At 54.9% G+C, this 18,276-nt stretch overlaps 3 protein-coding genes across 3 annotated transcripts; all 3 read right to left on the bottom strand.

The window, feature by feature from the left end:
- Nucleotides 1-758: 758 nt before the first annotated feature.
- Nucleotides 759-3,184, bottom strand: SOCS1 (suppressor of cytokine signaling 1). The gene is made up of 2 exons (XM_039478459.2): nt 2,398-3,184; nt 759-1,859 (listed from the first exon to the last, which is right to left on the bottom strand). The coding sequence occupies exon 2, from the start codon at nt 1,807-1,809 to the stop codon at nt 1,174-1,176; it is 636 nt and encodes a 211-aa protein (XP_039334393.1). The 5' UTR covers nt 1,810-1,859; nt 2,398-3,184; the 3' UTR covers nt 759-1,173.
- Nucleotides 3,185-12,726: 9,542 nt separating this feature from the next.
- On the bottom strand, nt 12,727-13,161 carry TNP2 (transition protein 2). Its single transcript, XM_010339435.1, has one exon. It carries the CDS (start codon nt 13,126-13,128, stop codon nt 12,727-12,729), a length of 402 nt encoding a protein of 133 aa, XP_010337737.1. The 5' UTR covers nt 13,129-13,161.
- A 4,434-nt stretch (nt 13,162-17,595) lies between these two features.
- On the bottom strand, nt 17,596-17,910 carry PRM3 (protamine 3). Its single transcript, XM_003928797.1, has one exon. The coding sequence runs from the start codon at nt 17,908-17,910 to the stop codon at nt 17,596-17,598; it is 315 nt and encodes a 104-aa protein (XP_003928846.1).
- Nucleotides 17,911-18,276: the final 366 nt, after the last annotated feature.

The raw sequence follows: 18,276 nt of genomic DNA, 5'->3' as shown, positions 1-18,276 counted from the left end.
AAAGTTGCCTTTAGAAAGGCGGGAGGCCCAGGGAAGCAAGGGGAATTGCCCTAGCCGCCGGCGGCACCCCCCCACCACCACAGACCACACAGCCTCTTTCTGGCTCCAAGTGGTGTGTTCACCAAAAAGTACACAAGACACAACAGGGTGAGAAGGAAGCCAGACCTAGCCCTGTATCCCCCATCCCATCCCAAATATGTGTCCCTTGATGCTGGTTCAGAATGTGCCACTCTTCCTTCCAAAAACTAAGCCCCCACCCCCATCCTCTTCCTGGAAGTTGTTGTGGTCATAGAACCAAAGAAGTTTCCTCTCTGTTATCCATTTCAAGCAGATGCTTAGTAGGCAGCCAACCAAAAAAAGCCCAAGTGTCGTCTTTGACACAAGAATGGCCACGGCGGATTTACTCAGGTTTCCCTTCTGCAGAATGGGAATCAGACCCCTGCCTCACAGGACGGTGCCTCTCTCTATATAGGGTTAAGTACATAGAAGTATGCAAAGCACATAACTAGGGCTGGCACACACAGAGTGCTCAGTTTCGAGCTGCTGCCTTACCAGACACACGCCAAAACTAGACCAACCGTTTCTCTCCCTGGAGAGCTGTGGGTGTAACTGTGAGGGGTGCCCAGCCACAGAGCAGGCCCGTACTCCACCTACAGCCCAGCAGGTCAGCCTTAGGGCCCTCTCTCCCCTGGACCTGTTCAGAATCAAGTTACACTTTTGGCCAAAGCACACGCTCTAGAAACTTTTTAAAAAAAAACTTTCATAATAAAGTTTATTACATAAACTGGCTGTAAAAAATATAAAATAGGATTCTGCACAGCAGAAAAATAAAGCCAGAGACCCTCCCCCAACCCCTGGTTTGTGCAAAGATACTGGGTATATGTAAACATGAAGAGGTAGGAGGTGCGAGTTCAGGTCCTGGCCCCAGATACAGTTAAGTTAAGCTGCTACAACAACCAGGGGGACCCAGAGGGAGCACCAGGAGGGGGAGCACCCCTTCAAGAGGTGAGGAGGGGGTCTGCGGCCTCACCTCCAGCCGAGAGCAGGAGGCGCCTCACCCCTACCGCCTCTCCCTTCAACCCAGGCCGGAGAGGGCACCCACGTGGTCCCAGGCAAATAACAACAGAAAATAACAGGGCGCCCCAGTTAATGCTCCGTGCACGGCGTGGCCGGTCAAATCTGAAAGGGGAAGGAGCTCAGGTAGTCGCGGAGAACGGGGTTGAGGGGGATGCGCGCCAGGTTCTCGCGGCCCACGGTGGCCACGATACGCTGGCGGCACAGCTCTTGCAGCGGCCGTACGCGGCGCTGGCGCAGCGGGGCCCCCAGCATGCGGCGCGGCGCCGCCACGTAGTGCTCCAGCAGTTCGAAGAGGCAGTCGAAGCTCTCCCGGCTGCCGTCCAGGTGGAAGCGGCCGGCCTGGAAGTGTACGCGGATGCTCGTGGGACCCGAGGCCATCTTCACGCTGAGGGCGAAAAAGCAGTTCCGCTGGCGGCTGTCGCGCACCAGGAAGGTGCCCACGGGCTCCGCGCGCAGCCGCTCGTGCGCCCCGTGCACGCTCAGGGGCCCCCAGTAGAAGCCGCAGGCGTCGAGGAGCGCGCTAGCGCGCGTGATGCGCCGGTAATCGGCGTGCGAACGGAACGTGCGGAAGTGCGTGTCGCCGGGGACCGGGGCCGGGGCCGCCGGGCACGGCCGCGGGCGCGCGGGGGGCGCGGACGAGGAGGAGGAAGAGGAGGAAGGCTCTGGCCGCCGTCGAGGCTCTGCTGCTGTGGAGACTGCATTGTCGGCTGCCACCTGGTTGTGTGCTACCATCCTACAGGAGGGGCCAGCCGGAGGGGTGGGCCATAGCGTCCGGGGGTGCGCTGCGTGGGAGAGAAGGCGGTGAGCCGGGGCGCTGCGGGGCCGGGCAGGTGAGCGCCGGCGCGGCAACTCCGGAGGGCGGCGCTCCCGGCCCTAGGGAGCAAGCAAGGAGCACCAAGTCCGCGCGGCTCCGTTCAGCCTCAGTGGGCACAGCTAGAAAACGGGCTCTGCATTCCGCGCTCTTCCCGGCGGGTGGGGGCTCGGTGGAGGCGGAGTCCGGCCTCGGGGCACAACCGAGACGGGGGCGTGGAGAGCAGCCGGCTCCGGCTACAGCCGTCAGGACCCCACTCGCCGCCCCGCGGCCGCCGCCTGCTGGCCAGGCCGGGATCGGCGCCCGGTCCGGGCGATTTGGGTTAGCGCCGGAGAAAGGCAGTGCTGCTGGAGACCCGCGGGCGGGGGGCGGCCTGGGTGGGGCCGCCGAGGGCCAGGGGCGTGGCGGCCGCGACCCCATCCTGCAGCCCCTGAGGCCCGCCGGACTCCCGGCTGCCCTGGACTCCCCTCCCTCCTCCCTCACGCCTCCACGCCCAGGGACCGGCTCACCTGGCGGCGGTGCGCGGGGCGCCGCGGGCGGGGCGGCGGGGGGCTCCGGGGGGCTCCGGGGCGGCTCTCGCGCATGCTCCGGCGCCTGGAGCCGTGCAGCTGCCACGGCCGCAGCTCGTTCTGCCCGGCGCCCGCCCCTGCGCCAGTCTTTTAAACCGCACGGAGGCGGGGCGCGGGAAGGCGGGAGGCCCCGCCCCCGGCCGGCCCCGCCCCCAGCTCCACTTTCGGTTTCTCTTTCCGCGGTGGCGCCGGCGGGGCCGCTCCGGCGCCTCTTACCCGTCTCTTCGGGACCCTCCCGCGGGGCTCTCTGCCTGCCTGTTTGCACCTGTCCCAGCACCCGTCCCTCGAGGGGCTCTGGCTCCGCCCCTGCACCTTCCGGCCACTTCTTAGACGCCCCCTTCGGCCTTGGCGACCCGGCTTTTGCCCCGCTACATTAGGTTCCACTTTCTGCCCCCAGGTCCTCTTGGGACGCGCCCTGACACACCCTCTTCTGCCCCAGGTGTCTCCACACCCGCCGGGGACAGAGCCCTGTACTCTCTTCCCCTGCAGCCAGATCGGCCCGAGATCCCCCAGAAGGTGTCCCCAGCCCTGAGCGCGACCCCACCCGTAGACCCCTTTCTAGCTCCTGCTCCACCCGCCGTCGACCCCCATAGTCGCCCGCCCTCCTGTTCCGAAGCCCCGGCCGGCCGCGGTCTCTGGTCTTGGCTCGGGCTTCCCGGGAAGCGGCGGTCTGACCACAGGCTTCAGAGGAACCCCTGACGGCGCGGGCGCCTCCACCCCGGCCCAGTTCCTCGGAAACTGGGCGGGGCCGGGCAAGGTCCCTGGTGGCTTGACTGCCCTCGCTGCGCTCCCACTGCTCGACAGCGGAAGAAACTGAGGCCGGGGAGGGGTTGGTATTTGCAGTGGCTTGCAGATTGGGAGCTCTGGACCTGGATTCTGCCCTCCCCGTCTTTATTTTGGGTAAAGGAGCAGCTGGGAGAGATCAAGTTGGAGCCCAGTGGAAAAATGGTGCATTTTCAGAGTGATGATTCCCAAATCCTGCTTTCTTAGCCCTCCTCTCCCCTACCTCATAGATTTCCCCCTGCTGCTGCGTCAAGCATCTGCCCTTCAAAGACTGCCCTCCCACTACACACATGCCCGGGGCCTGGGATGGTGAGCAGTGGGTGGTCAGGGCTGTAATTTGCACACGTGTTTGTGATTTAGTGATTCCGGCTGCCGTGCAAGGCCATGGATTATGTGCCTGGCTGCTCCGTGTATTTTTGAATTAAGGTATATGGGGAGCCACATAAAAGCTTGGCTAGGCTGGGGGCCTGGTGACTGGCCTCACGCTGGCACACACTGCCCTCTACAGACCGCTCTCAGGCGGCAGCCCAGACGGCTTCTCCCCTGGAAGCCCTGGTGCCTGGTCCTTGCCGCCTCCCGGGCCTTGTGTTGCCTCCTCCCCCAAGCAGAGCCTGGGTCCTTAAGTTTCCTCCGGGGCACAGGGGGTGGCTTAGAACCAGGCCGGCTGAGCACCCCATCAGCACCCTTAATCTGTGTGTGGCCAGGGCTGTTGGTGGTCATCGGTGTAGGTTGTGTGTGTGCAGGGGGTAGAGAGAAGATGCAGACAGAGCCTTGCCTGCACCAGGGGTCCGGTGTGTGGTCATTTGAGGGATGGCCACTGGACATCTGCTAGGGGCCACCCTCTGCAGTGGGTGATGGATAAAATACAAGGAGACCCAGTTCCAACTCTGCACCTTTCTATTCTTGTGACCTTGAGCATGTCGTTAACCTCTCTGCCGTGGTTTCTTCATCTGTGAAATGGGGGAGGATAATAGTAGTACCTGTAGCAGGGTGCAGTAGTTCATGTCTATAATCCCAGTACTTGGGAGACCCAGAGGGGAGGATCACTTGAGCCCAGAAGTTTGAGACCAGCTCGAGAAACAAAGTAAGATCCAGTCTCTACCAAAAAAAAAAAAAGTACAAAAATCAGCCAGGCGTAGTGGCTTGCACCTGTAGTCCCAGGTGGCAGGAGGATGGCTTGAACCCAGGAGGTCAATCACTGCATTCCAGCCTGGGCAACGGAGTAAGACACACTCTCTCTCTCTCTCTCTCTCTCTCTCTCTCTCTGTCTGTCTCTCTGTCTCTGTCTCTGTCTCTCTTTCCCACTGTATAGAAAAGCCTTCTGCCAGAGACCCTGTCTCAAAAAGAAAAGAGTCAACAGTACCTGCCTCCCAGGGTTGTGTGGGAATTAGACAATTATGGGTCAGGTGCATAAAACAGCCCTTAGTGTACACTCAGCACTCAGTAGGTGTTTGCTGTTGTTCATTCAAGGGTCCCTGTGGGTGTGGCAGTGTGTTGGAGCCCACAAACACATGGCTTCAACCCCTGTGTCCATTTTTTAATAGAAATGGAGTCTTACTCTGTTGCTCAGGCTGGAGTGCAGTCATAGGATCATAGCTAACTATAGCCTCCACCTCCTGGGCTCAAGAGATTCTCCCTTCTCAGCCTTCTGAGTAGCTGAGACTACAGGCACATGCCACCACACCTGGCTAATTTTTTAAATTTTTTGTAGAGATGGGGTCTCACTATGCTGCCCAGGCAGATCTCAAACTCCTGACCTCAAGCGACCCTCCTCCATCCCACCCCTGGCCTCGAAAAGCCTTGCCTTGTATCTGTTAGAAGCCCTAGCCAGGGGACCACAGGCCAGGGAAGGCACAGCAAAGGAGCAGGAAAGCATCTCAGCGTACACTCAGCACACGTGGGTTCTCCTCACTGCCACCAGTGACAGACAGCTTTGGTTTCATTTTCTGAAGTCCTGTGTTCAAAATGAAACCAAATCCAGATGCCAGAGGAGGAAAAGAAATCTCCTGATTGACAAGCATCCGCCTTGTGGGCCGTTCTCCCTGGAGGGCTGGGTGCCAGGTTCACTGGAAGCCAGGCGTCACAAAACCCTGAGCGGCTCAGACTGCTTGGCAGGATGGGACCAGGCTTTGACTCCAGACTTGCTGCGTGACCTTGGGCAAGCGACCTGCCCTCTTGGGACCTCACTTGCCCCAATGGCAAAGTGAGCTCTGGACATCTTGTACTTCGCAAAGCAGCCAGACATACAGAGCCAAGGGCCAAAAGCCAGGCATGGAGTCGGGGCTTGGCACAGTGACCTCTTGCCACAGGGCAGATGGACCAGCTGTCTGTCTGCAGTTTGCTGAACCACAGCCAGATGTGTGGGAATGTTCTCCTCCCTACTTTGGCGGGTCCTTGTACCCCAGATGTGGGGGGCCCAGCCAGCATCTGGGGAAAGTCAAGATCCTGGTGACTTATGACCCTCAGCTTTTCAGTTTCTCTTTCCAGCTTTGGTGGCACTTTGCTGGGAAAAGCAGCTCCTGAACACTATGTGTAATCATGAAACTGCCCTCTACTCTGAAATTCCTCAGCCCTCCTTTTCCTCTAACCCGTGTGTCAGCGAGGTTCCCATGGTAGCCTGTGCCCCTGGGAGTCCCGAGCAGTAGCGCTCACAGTGTGGATTCTGCTGACTGCTGGTCTGAATTTAAATTGGTCATTTCGTAAGCATGTGACCTGGGGCCAGCTTCTTAGCTTCTCTGTGCCTCAGTTTTCACATTTGCAAGATGGGGTAATAACGTGTCTATTTCACTTCTTCGGTATTTATTGAGCAGGTATTTATTGACTGAGTTCTTACTGTGTGCCAGGCACAGGAGACTCAGAGGTCTTCAAGCAGCCCCAGGGAGGCAGTGAATTCACACCATCATTGCAGATCATACATGGTGCTGTGTGGGAAAGAAACAGAGAGAAAGGCGTGACTGGTTATTTGTTGAGTGAGATAAGTAGGGGATCTTGAGGCTAGGAAAGGAGCGTTGGTATAGCGAGCCGGGAGGGGGGCACAGGAGTGAGGCATGGTGTTGCAGGGTCTGATCCATCTGGCAGGGCCTTTTGCCCTGAGTGCCTGGGACAGCGTGAAGGCCCAGGAGGCACCATAGGACTGGGTGTAGAAAGAGCCCTCTAGCTCTTTAGCCATGCCGAGCTGTAGTAGTGGTGGCCTTGGGACACTTTCCCATGGTCGGGAGAGGTTGCTTTGATGTATGTGATAGATCCCTTCTGCTCCCACCGCTGGAACGCTGTGTGTCTCAGTGGCGGATAGAGGGGTGTGAGTTCAGGGCACCCAAGTCCAAGGAGAAGGTGTGAGAGGCCAGGGAGCTATGGCCTGAGCCAGTGGCTGGACTCCAAAGTGGCACCAGTCCTGGGAGACTTGGTGGGGCTCTTCCTGCGGGCCCAGGTGAAAAGAGAGATGAGGTCAGCCGTTCCTTGAAGGAGTCAGTAGTAACCGGCTTTCAGAAAGCAGTCACGATTTTTATGTGAACAGCTGTAAAATAGGAGGGGCAGGAAAGTAGAATTCTGGGAATGCTGGTAGAGGAGCCCCGACACGCCTGCTTCCAGGCCCAGCTCCCTCCCCATCAGCTGTGTGGCTTCGGTCATGTTGATTTAATCCAGTGACCCAGAGAACTGTCACAAAGCCCAAGCCAGGAAGCGCAGTGCCCACTCTGCAGTAACTCCCTTGGGCTCTTGTTCACAGGCTATTGACTTCCACTTTTGCACAGTATTCTAAGAAGCCTCACCAGTTTCCACCCAACCTACCCCATCCATAAGTGACAAATTAGGTCTCAACAGCTGACAGCAAGGACCAGTCGCAGTGACATAGTGGGGAAAGAACTTGCAGAAGCTATGCGGCTACACACAAGAGCTAGCACACAGCAGGCTGGGGACATTAGAGTGTGGGCAGGAGGGTTCCTCATGTCCGTAGCCCCACTGCAGTGATGCTGTGTAGAATGTCGGGTGTCGCCATGTGAGGTGGCAGTGGGCCCAGTTCTCTCTGAGGATGCGTCTGGTCTCAGGGCATGCAGACCAGTAGCAGTCTCCACACATGCCACATGTGGGAAGCCCAGTGTCTGCTGCCCACTTGGCAGCGCCCTAAGCAGGCTTAGGGAGAGGTGATCCTCAACTGAGTTATGAAGAATGAGCGTCACTTGAGCTCAGGAGTTCAAGACCAGCCTGGGCAGCGTGGCAAAACCCCATCTCTACAAAAATAAAAAAAAAGTTAGCTGGGCATGGTGGTCCCTGCTATTTGGGAGGCTGAAGTGGGAGGATCACTTGAGCCTGGGAGGCAGAGATGGCAGTAGGCTGAGGTCACACCACTGCCCTCCAGCCTGGGCTACAGAAGGACAAGAAGAAAAAAGGAGTGAGATCTCACCAAGGAAAGGAAGGGAGAGCATATTCTGGAATATTTCCCCATCCCTCTGCTATTATCATGGTTTTTCCATTTGCCTATTTGATGATTTGGTAAGTGGTGGCTTCTCATTGTTTCTTTAATGCCTGCTCCTTTTATTTATTCAGCAGCTATTTACTGCACTCCTAATATGTGCCAGGCACTGCGCTAAGTCCTGGAGGTGCAGCAGTGACTAGCATGGCCCCCTCAGTCTTCTTTACAAAGTGTAAGATGCACCTGAGACTCAGAGAGGTTAAGGAATGGGCTTGGGGTCACCCAGCAAGGGAAAGGGGGAGCTGGGATTTGAAGCTGGGTCTGTGTGGCTACAGAGTTTCAGGTATTTTTCCTCTTAAATCATAGCTCACATCAACATCTCCACCCAGGGTCTGCCCTTCCCTCTGACCACTTCATTCCCCTTGGTGATCCCTCAGGCCTGCGGGAGTGACAGCCCCCCAAGTCACCCCAGGCAGGCCAGGCTATACCTCATTGTTCTCCAAACCTCACCTCTCACCCCAAGTAGCTCACTGAAATGAAATCTGTGAATATCAAGATAGATCATCTTCAGAACCCACACACTCTATTGCTGGCTGAATTTATTGCCTGTTGCTTTCCATTTCCTGAATTTGGGTCTCCAGCAGACCTGCCCCTGACCTACTGCCACCCACCCTAAGTGAAAGAATGAATCTGTGGTTGGATTTTTTTGCCTGTCACCATCGTGCGTCTGACTGTGTGAGGGTGGCATGTGTGTTTCCTGTGGGAAGGGTTGGGGGAGGTGGCCGAGAGCCTGCATGCATGTGTAGTTGGGGGGGGGGTGTGTATTTGAGGGTCCATGTGTGAATGTGGGTCTCAGTGTCTGAGTGGGTTTGCACGGCTGTTTTTTCATCTATGTGGCCAGGAGTTTGAGGCTGTGATGAGCTGTGATCACTGAATTTGTGCCACTTTCGTCTCAGTGTTGATTTCAGGGAAATGTGGAGTTAAGGATAGCACCATAAGCCACACACGTGACCCAGCCCATTGGCTTATAATAAAAGATCTGCCTTCAGTTATCATATCATAAAAGGAAAGAGGTCAGGAAGTCAGGAGGTCCTTTGGTGAGTGGGGCTCAAAGTCCCCGACCTTACATCTAACCCTGTCTCCACTTCCTCTTTCAAAATGTGTTCCTAAATTGTTTTGCACTGATGTGTCAGTGACTATCATGGCTTAACATGGCCTTACATTTTCAGTAAGGTCTCTTATCTCAGACCTGCCTACCAGTTGTCCTTGACCAAGTTATTTCACCTATGAGTCTCAGCTTCTTCATCCGTACAGTGGGAGCAATAATATCTCTTGTTGAAGAGTGTGGATTCTGTGCAAACGTTTATGTCAAAATGTCTGTCGTCTAGTCGGTGCTCAATAAATTCCCAAGCCTGCTTCGGTCCTTCCCCACACCATGGAACATTTCCCTGCTGTGAGGCGAGGATAAAGGAGCCCAGGGAAAGGAGATTGACAGTGGCGTAGAGCGGCCTTGATGGGATGCACCAGGCCCTCTGTTGGATGCTTGCAGGTGCATTGTCTCAGTGAACCCCTGCAGGGACAGGAGGCACCGTTAGCCTCCCATTTTACAGAAGACACCAGGATGCAGACAGGGACCTGAGTTGCTCAAGGCCACACAGCTGAGATCTGAAAGAGGAACTTCATGGCACGCCACTGCCTAGGAGGAGCCCAGCAAAGCTCAGAGTCCTGCAAGGCCTTCCCCAAGACATCTGGGTCCGTTTCCCTCCACTGCAGACACCCCACACCACTCATTTCTACTCCTGTCCCACCTCCCTGCATCTGATCACTCATTCCTTCAGCCCAAATGCCAAATGCCACACGAAAGGAAACAAAGTGACCCTGTGTCTGGCACTGTGCTGGGCAACTTCCCACACATCAGGCTGCTGGGTACCCTGCCCCCCACCATGTCGGAATTATGACCCCCTTCGACAGAGGAGGTGAGTGAGGCTCAGAGTGGTGTAGTCCTAGCACCCACAGCTAGGAGAGCAAGAATCAGGGCAGATGAGTCTGACCCTAAAACCAAGGCTGGTGGGCGTGAAGGTCAGAAGCCACTTTACACAGATGCTGACCATTCCCCAGTCCTTTGGTCTGGCAGCCAGCATTCCTTCATGAAAATCTGCCTGGTACTTTTTATGCTGTATTAATAGCAGAGGCTCACTGAGTGCCACGCACTGAGCCCGGACACTGTGTCACGACACATGGCACATTGATCTCTCCCAGCCCCACAGCAAGGGTGCCCATTTTGCAGATGGGGGCGGGTTTTCCTAAGATTCACGTCAGGTTTTCCTAAGATTCATGTCCATAGCTATCTCCACATCTACTTGGAAGCAGGGTTGTGTCCGGTTCACCCTTATCTCCCCTCCTGGGCCTTCTCCCAAAGCCCACACAAGCGGGTACTCAGTAATTGGGAAATCTCTCTGCTAGACCAAGCTACCATTCTGCCAGTTGCTGTACCTGCCCCATCCCCTGCAGTCCAGTCTCCACACAGCAGCCAGTGCCATTTTGAAAACACACACCAGGCTTGGCACAGTGGTTTGTGCCTGTAATCCTAACACTTTGGGAGGCCAAGGCAGGTGGATCACTTGAGCTCAGGAGTTTGAGACCAGCCTGATCAACATGGTGAAACCTCATCTCTACTAGAAAAAAAAATGCAAAAATTAGGGAGTTGGGGCAAAAGGGAAGGACAGCGTTTGGACAAATACCTAATGCATGCGGGGCTAAAAACCTAGATAATGGGTTTTTGCAGCAAGCCACCATGGCACATGTGTACCTATGTTATAAACATGCACATTCTGCACATGTATCCCAGAATTTAAAATGAAATAAAAATTGTAAAAGGCAGTGACAGAATACCTGCACAGTGAGGAAAAAAAATACAAAACTATAACTAGGCATTGTAGTGGGTACCAGTAATCCCAGCTACTTGGAAGGCTGAGGCAGGAGAATTGCTTGAACTCAGGAGGTAGAGGTTGCAGTGAGCCAAGATTGTATCACCACCCTCCAGCCTGGGTGACAGAGAGAGACTATCTCAAAAAAAAAAAAAAAAAAAAAAAAAAAAAAAAAGGCATTGTGGCGCATGTCATGTTCCTTGGGAACCTGAGATGGGAGGATGATGTGAGCCTGGGAGATCAAGGCTACAGTGAGCCATGATTGTACCACAACCCCAGCCTGGGTGACAGTGAGATGGCCTCAGAAAAAAGCACACACCAGACTCCATCCATCAACTCACCCTTGAGAGCCTCCTCTGACTTCTCACACCAGGAATAATGTCCAGGCTCCTTCCTGCTGAACTTGGTCCAACCCCAGCATGGTCTGGCCCCTGCCTGGTGCCCCCAGCTCGTGTCTCAGCACCTGCAGATTCTACGCCAGCTCCTCTGGAACACAATTTCTAACCCAGGCTCATTCCCTCATCCTCTGGAACACAATTTCTAACCCAGGCTCATTCCCTCACTGGGACATGACATCTGCTTCCTTAATACAGCTCATTCTGACAAGTCTTGTGTGTTTGGACTGTAAGCTCCATGAGGGCAGGACCTTGTGTGTTCTCTAGTTCTGTTTCCAGAGCCGAGCACAGCCGTGAGTGGACTTTGGTCCTTTAGTAAAAGTGTTGAAATGGCAGCCTTGGGGAACGTTGAGGTTGGTACTATTTTACAGAATCAAAAAGTGAGGCTCAGAGATGGATCACAGTCCAGGGTCACAGGGTCACACAGCAAGTACAAAAGATGAGCCAGGCTTCAAACTCAGGATGCTCTGGACTGCAGAATGCACATTCTGAACCCCTCTTCCTGTCTCCTGTCGTGTTCTGTGGATCACATGAGTAGATGTGGACCTGTGCACATCTTGTGTGTCCACATATGTACACACCCGTGTGTGAGCATAGGGCAAAAAGATGTGTTATTCAGGCAGTGTTGCCCATCCACTCTGCAGGCTTCTTGGCATCCCATCCCCATTTATTTCCGTCCCTTTGCAGGCCCCAAAAACATGTAACGCCTTTATTAGTGAAATCAAAATGACTACTCAGGGATAGTCTTGCAGGGTACAAGCTTTAATTAGTGTTGCATAGAAATCACCATAGTAACATGTTCCTGCAAGAAGATGGACTTCATCCTAGCATTCTATGCATGATAGCGTTTCTCATTTGGGTGAAACACGCAGGAACAAGCCAAGGAGTGCAGTCTCATTCGTTGGATTTCTGTCCTAAGGGATTAATAGTGAGAAAGGAACCTTTAATAGCTGAGCACGTCATGAAATCACTGACCTTTATGTCTTACAACTAATTCGTGATTGCATGTGGGGCGGAGACAGAGTTTAGACTACCGTCAGTGTCCTTTTAACCTCTGTGAATCTGTCCATCCATCCATTTATCCCTTCTGTTTGTCATCCATCCATTCATTAGTTCACCCATTCTATTCCTTTCCCCATTCTATCCCATTAGTCTAGACATCTGTTCTTCCATCTATCAGTTCATTCAAATACATGTATCAATTCATCATCCCTCCATCTGTCTAGAAATCTGAGCTATCATCCACCTACCTAGCCAACTATTATTTAACCGATCAAACCAACCCGTCAAAACTAGCTCTGTATTCAACCATTTCATCTACCAACCATATTCTTCCAGTTAATCCTCTACCTAACAAAACCAATGACTAGCCAGCCAGTGCATTAATCCGCTTATTCATCCATCCAGCTAATCACATCCAACCTTCCTGCCATTCAACCAATGCATTCTTCCAACTATCCTTTCTATTATTTGTTATTTACCCACCCACTCATCCCCCCAACCTCTCAACCCCATTCATGCTTCCATCTAGCTAATCTGCTCTGCTGACTGTCCAACCTTCCATCCTTCCAGTCAACCCATGCAATTTATTCAAAGTCTGTCAGTGTTGATACATTCAGCTGGCCGACTGCCATTGTTTCTCTTCTACCTCTTCATCCTTGCCTGTGGTTCCTCTGTGACCTGGCTGCACCCTTCCCCTCACTGCCCCCAGGGCCTGCTCTTTCATCCACGGGCTCTGTGACCCTTCCCCACCTCCCTAAAGGGTACCTGAGCTCCGCTTCTTGGTTTTGTACACCTGCCGGATCCTCTTGGCCATTTTTCTCTTGTTCATCTTGCCTTCCAAGTTCTTTCTTCTCTTGGGGCAGCTGCTGTAGAGGATGGCGGGCCGCGTGGGAGAGTGGTGGGAGTTCATGGTCTTTTTGTGGTGCCTTGGTGGTGGGCTGGGGCTGGGACTCTGGCTCTGGCGGCCGGCTGAGCTGTGGGCGCCGGGTGGGCTGTGGTGGGTGGTCGGGCTCCGGCTAGAGCTCCGGCCCTGGCTGCAGTGCTGGCTGCAGGTCTGGCAGTGGTGGCTGCAGGTGCACGGCCTGCAGGTGGGGCCTTGGGGCCGAGAGCTGCTATGGGGCTGGGTGGTGGGAAGGCTGTGAGTCTTGGTGTCCATAGGAGGCCACGATTGGAGGGGCAGGGCCTCCTCTTCCTCCTCTCCCAGCAGGCCTAGATTTACAGAGGCCCTGGCAGCCCCTGGTTATATAGCTGGGGCTGATTATGATGCCACAGGCCACAGGGATGTGACAGATGTGGCCCAGCCAAGACAAAGCCCCCTACCCCTTACCCTCATCCCCAGGGCGGGGCAGCGCTTAGGGGTACCCTGGGGTAGTCCCAGCTGCTGGTTCAGAGTAGGAGCCCTTGGGTCAGGTGGAGCTTTGTCTGCATCCCAGGTCTGCTTTTTCTGCATGGTCAGCCCTGGGGATTCACCTGAACAAGCCTCAGTTTCCCCATCTCTGCAGAATAGAGACAATAATTGTACTCATCTCATACGGACATTAGAAGAATTACTAATAAAGGAGAGAATTTATGTCGAGCAGTTAGCCCAGGCCCAGCCCACAATAAGAGCTCAGTAAACATCACTGACCAGCATCATCAGGTCTTTTTCTTAACCCCTTCGGCAGCTTGGGTGCCAGAGGTGCAGCCCTGTCCCTAGTGATGGCAGCTGAATGGTGGGCAGTTGGTAAGATAGATGATTAGTGCCCGGATGATGGGGAGGTGATAAATTGATCAGATGACTTGGTGGATGGGTGAAATATGAGTAACCACGTGGACCAAGGGGTGGTTCTGGGGCCCTCCTGGCAAGCCCGCCTCCCCCAGCCAGGTGGAATGTCGGGAGATTCTGAGCCAGGTTCAAATCCCAGTTTGCACTGATGTCGAACCTTGGGTAGGCCATTGCGGTTTCTGAGGCTTCGTTGCCTTATGTGACAAAGAGGTGTCTTTCCCTCTTTCCTTGTATTCTTGTGCGTCTGAGGTCCCTGTCAAGCTATAGGAGGCCCTTGGAAACCCGTCTTTCTCCTTCAGTTCCTGCCTCTTGATTCTCCTCCCCTCCCTGCTAACGAAGGCTTGCTGTTCAGTCTGAATCACGCCTTCCCTGCTCAGAGACCCCAGCGACTGGAGAAGAAAGCCCAGACTTATGTTTGAGCACCAGGCCTTTTGATCTTCTACTCTTTGGGTGTCCATTCAGAGCCCCGACCCCTCCCCGCCTTGGCCAATGCCTTTGTGCTTGGCCCTAGGCCTCTACTTCCCCACTGGTCCATGCACGGAGCGCCCTCTGTCTCGGTGTCCCCTCCTCCAGCAGGCCCCAGCCCAAGGTACCTTCTCACTTTGCCCATGTGCAGCTTTGCCTCTTGCTGTGAGGATTTGCGATCATCTGCTTTCATGGAAGTTTTTTTCCTTTTCTTTTTTTCAAGACAGGGTCTTGCTGTGTTGCCCAGGCTAGAGTGCAGTGGCATGATTACAGCTCACTGCAGCCTCCTCGATTCAAATGATCCTCCCACCTCAGCCTCCTGAGTAGCTATGACTATAGGTGCATGCCACCACACTTGTCTAATTTATTTGAATTTTTTTTTCTTTTTGGAGAAACGGGGTCTCGTTTTGTTGCCCAGGTGGGTCTTCAACTCATGAGCTCAAGATATCCTCCTGCTTTGGCCACCCAAAGTGCTGGGACTGCAGGCATGAGCCACCATGCCCAGCCTTTGCAGTTTATTTATTTTTTTTTTTTTTTGAGACGGAGTTTCGCTCTTGTTACCCAGGCTGGAGTGCAATGGCACGATCTCGGCTCACCGCAACCTCCGCCTCCTGGGTTCAAGCAATTCTCCTGCCTCAGCCTCCTGAGTAGCTGGGACTACAGGCGTGCGCCACCATGCCCAGCTAATTTTTTGTATTTTTAGTAGAGACGGGGTTTCACCATGTTGACCAGGATGGTCTCGATCTCTTGACCTCGTGATCCACCCGCCTCAGCCTCCCAAAGTGCTGGGATTACAGGCTTGAGCCACCGTGCCCGGCTGCAGTTTATTTCTTAATAAACGTGAAATTTCTCACAGTGAGAACTGCTCTCATTTACTGAATGCTTTCTACGTGGCTGGGCTCTGGGCCTCACTCTCTCCAGGCAGCTTTGCCCTCAAGCCTTAAAGTACCCCTTTAAAGTGGACTGAATGGCGGCCCCCCAAAATCTATGTCCGTGTTGTAACTCCTAGAACCTGTCAATGTGACGTTATTTGGAAAAGGGGGTCTTTGCAGATGTTTTTAATCTGAGAATCTGGAGAGAAGCATGTTGGCTTAGCCGGTGGGCCCTAAATCCAAATCCAAATGTCCTTACGAGGGACAGAAGAGTTGTCACTCAGGGAGAAGAGGAAACTGTGTAAAGATGGAGACGAGCTTGGAGTTCTCTTTTTTTTTGGAACAAAGTCTCACTCTGTTGCCCAGGCTGTAGTGCAGTGGCACAATCTTGGCTCACTGCAACCTCTGCCTCCCAGGTTCAAGCGATTCTCCTGCCTCAGCTTCCCGAGTAGCTGGGATTACAGGTGCATGCCACCATGTCCAGCTAATTTTTGTATTTTTAGTAGAGATGGGGTTTCACCATGTTGGCCAGGCTGTCTTGAACTCCTGACCTCGTGAGTTGCCCACCTTGGTCTCCCAAAGTGCTGAGATACAGGCGTGAGCCTCCTCGCCCGGCTGACGAGCTTGGAGTTCTATGAACTAGAGAAGGCAAGGAAGGATTCTCTGCTAAGGCCTCTAGAGGGAGGTCAGCCCAGCTGGTGCTTGGACTTCACACTTCTGGCCTTCAGAACTGCAGAAAACACATTCCTATTGTTTTTAGCCACCAAGGTTGTGGTAATTTGGTATGGCAGCCCCAGGAAACTAACATACCCTGTGAGGCAGGTATAATGATTACATTTAGTAAAGAGGGAACAGGCTCAGAGAGGTGGAGGAGCCAGCCCAGAGTCCCCCTCAGCCGCTCAGGGGCAGACCACTCATATTCAGGTCTGGCTGCCTCTGGAGGTCACTAAGGGGTTCTTAGAGACGCACATACAGCAGGGTTCTCAGGGCCTTGCCGTGGGTGGGCTCAGCGGGTCCAGTAGTGGGCTGTGTGGGTCTCTGGACCCCTCTTCCCATGACTTCCTGCTCCTCCACTGCCGACGCCCCACTTCCCCTCCTTCGAGCAGAGCGTGGAGATCTCGGCCTGCCATCAACTGGTCTCTCCTCCACACACCTTTCCAGCCCTCCCAGGGAGGGCCAACCTCTCCCAGCAGCAGGTGTGCAGCACGTCACATACCTGCCCCCGCCCCCATGATGGTGAACCCTCTTCCAGGATGGCAGGGACTGTGTTTCATTAGTACCAGCACCCCTGGTGACTAGCACCGTGCTGGGCGTAAGACAGGGGCTCAGCTCATGTTTCCTAGGCAAATGAATGGGCGGGTGGACCTTGGGCCTTGGACAAAAGAACAAAGCTGGCCAAACGAGTCATTTGTGGGGCTGGGAGTGGTGGAGTATCGAGGCCTCCCCTTCCCTCCAGCCTACCCTCGGCCATCGCAAGGCAGAGCAGTGGCCTCACCTCGGGGTAGCCCAAGGCCCCTTCCTACCCTCACACATAGCCCCCGGAGAAACCGAGGCTTCCCTGAAAACTCCCACCCTCCAGCCCCACTGCCATGGCACCAACTAGGATCCCCTTGGGGGCAGGTGGCTGGGGCCTGGAGGACTGTGAGGGAATGGGGTGGCGATCACATTTGTCACTTCTTTTGGATGGAAAGGGTGAGGGAGGAGCCAGGGCTGGGGTAGGCAGAAGACATGTTCTGAAGCTTCTCACAGAAGGTGCACTGAGCCCAGAGCCAGAGGACGGGGCCTGGGTTCTGTGTCTGCACCCAGTCACCTCTCTGGACCTCCTTTGCCTGCTCCTCTCATGGGGCACTGTCTCTGCCCCCAGGGCTAGACCCCTTGAAGAAGGCAGGAGTGAGCTTCCAGCTGGGGGTGCAGATGGTCGCCGGCAGCATAGACTGGCAGCGGAAGAGTCTGAGGCTGACTATGACCCCAGCAACAATCCCTGTTCTAGCTCGGCACTGGTGGTGCCAGGCCTGGTCCCACCCAGTACTCTAGCTAATTCTCCTCATCGGCTGACCCTTGCGTAGCTATTAGCTTCCCCCAAATGCTGGGAGGGGCAGACTGAGGTCCAAAGACACACAGTGACTTGCTCAAGGGCACCCAGCTGGCAGAAAAGAAGTTTAAGCCAATGTTCTTAAAAGTCTGTCTGGGGTTAGGGGGCACAGTGGGATGAAGGCAGTTATCCTGTCCCAGAGACGGGAAGATTTGGCTGAGATGATTCGCCCTCCCAAAGACCCTGAACCTCTGGCTGGGGCTTGGGAACAAGGTCACCGAGCCCTGCTCTTCAGCCTTCCTCCACGCGCACCCACACAGGCCCACACCCACACGCTCACACATTCACACACATGTGCACATGCGGTACCGGGAGGGAGGGGGTGAGGGGACACCAGAGACAGGATTCCTCAGAGACTTTTTACTGACTCCTCTCTGAATACTTTGGTGGGAGCAGTGGTGCGCGCCCCTTCCTGGCTGTTGTCACGGGTCAGGAGTGCGTCTGCTTGGGCTCGGGGCTCTGCTTGGCCTTGGCACTGTCCTCCTCTTCCTGCCGCTCCGGCTCCATCAGTAGCAGCTTGCCCTGGACCGGCAGCTCCTCTTCCTCCTCATCTTCTTCCTCTTTCTCCTCCTCGTCTTCCTCGCCCTCTGATGACAGGGAGAAGTTATCCTGACTCACGCAAGCCACGAGCTTCTTCATGGAGGATTCGTGGCCACGGCCATGGCTCGTCCTGTGGCCCATGCTGTGGCCAGTGCTATGGCCCGGGCTGTGGCCTGTGCTGAGCTTGGCACAGTGGGAACCCATGGTCCACGTGGCCTGTCTCTCTGGACTGGGAGGTGAGGTAGTTGGTGGAGGGGCTGTGAGTGGGGGCAGGATGCTGACATCACAAAGGGGCTCCTGGAGCCCACCCCCACTTGGGAACCTGGGTCTGAGCCAACAGCTGACTCAGACCTCAGCCACCAGCAGCTTCCAGCCCCTACAGGGCAGGTCTGCAAGGCAGAGTGTTGGGGCCAGCGCCGACACCATGGTCCTGATTTGCCTGGGAGAAAGTTTCCCTTGTAGCTGGGATGGCAGTTAGGGATTGAATTTCTAGAAGTGTGGGGGTGGGGGCACACACAGACTCCTCACATTCCAGAAAATCAACCAGAGAGAGCTGTCTATGTTGTTTCT

The sequence above is a fragment of the Saimiri boliviensis genome, chromosome 12, assembly GCF_048565385.1.
Source record: "Saimiri boliviensis isolate mSaiBol1 chromosome 12, mSaiBol1.pri, whole genome shotgun sequence".
Lineage (NCBI taxonomy): Eukaryota > Metazoa > Chordata > Mammalia > Primates > Cebidae > Saimiri > Saimiri boliviensis.
This window is presented reverse-complemented; position numbering and strand designations above follow the sequence as displayed.

Bases quoted from the DNA above. Each gene is read 5' to 3' on its own strand.
- SOCS1 (XM_039478459.2), bottom strand. From the start codon at position 1,809: ATGGTAGCACACAACCAGGTGGCAGCCGACAATGCAGTCTCCACAGCA.
- TNP2 (XM_010339435.1), bottom strand. From the start codon at position 13,128: ATGGACACCAAGACTCACAGCCTTCCCACCACCCAGCCCCATAGCAGC.
- PRM3 (XM_003928797.1), bottom strand. From the start codon at position 17,910: ATGGGTTCCCACTGTGCCAAGCTCAGCACAGGCCACAGCCCGGGCCAT.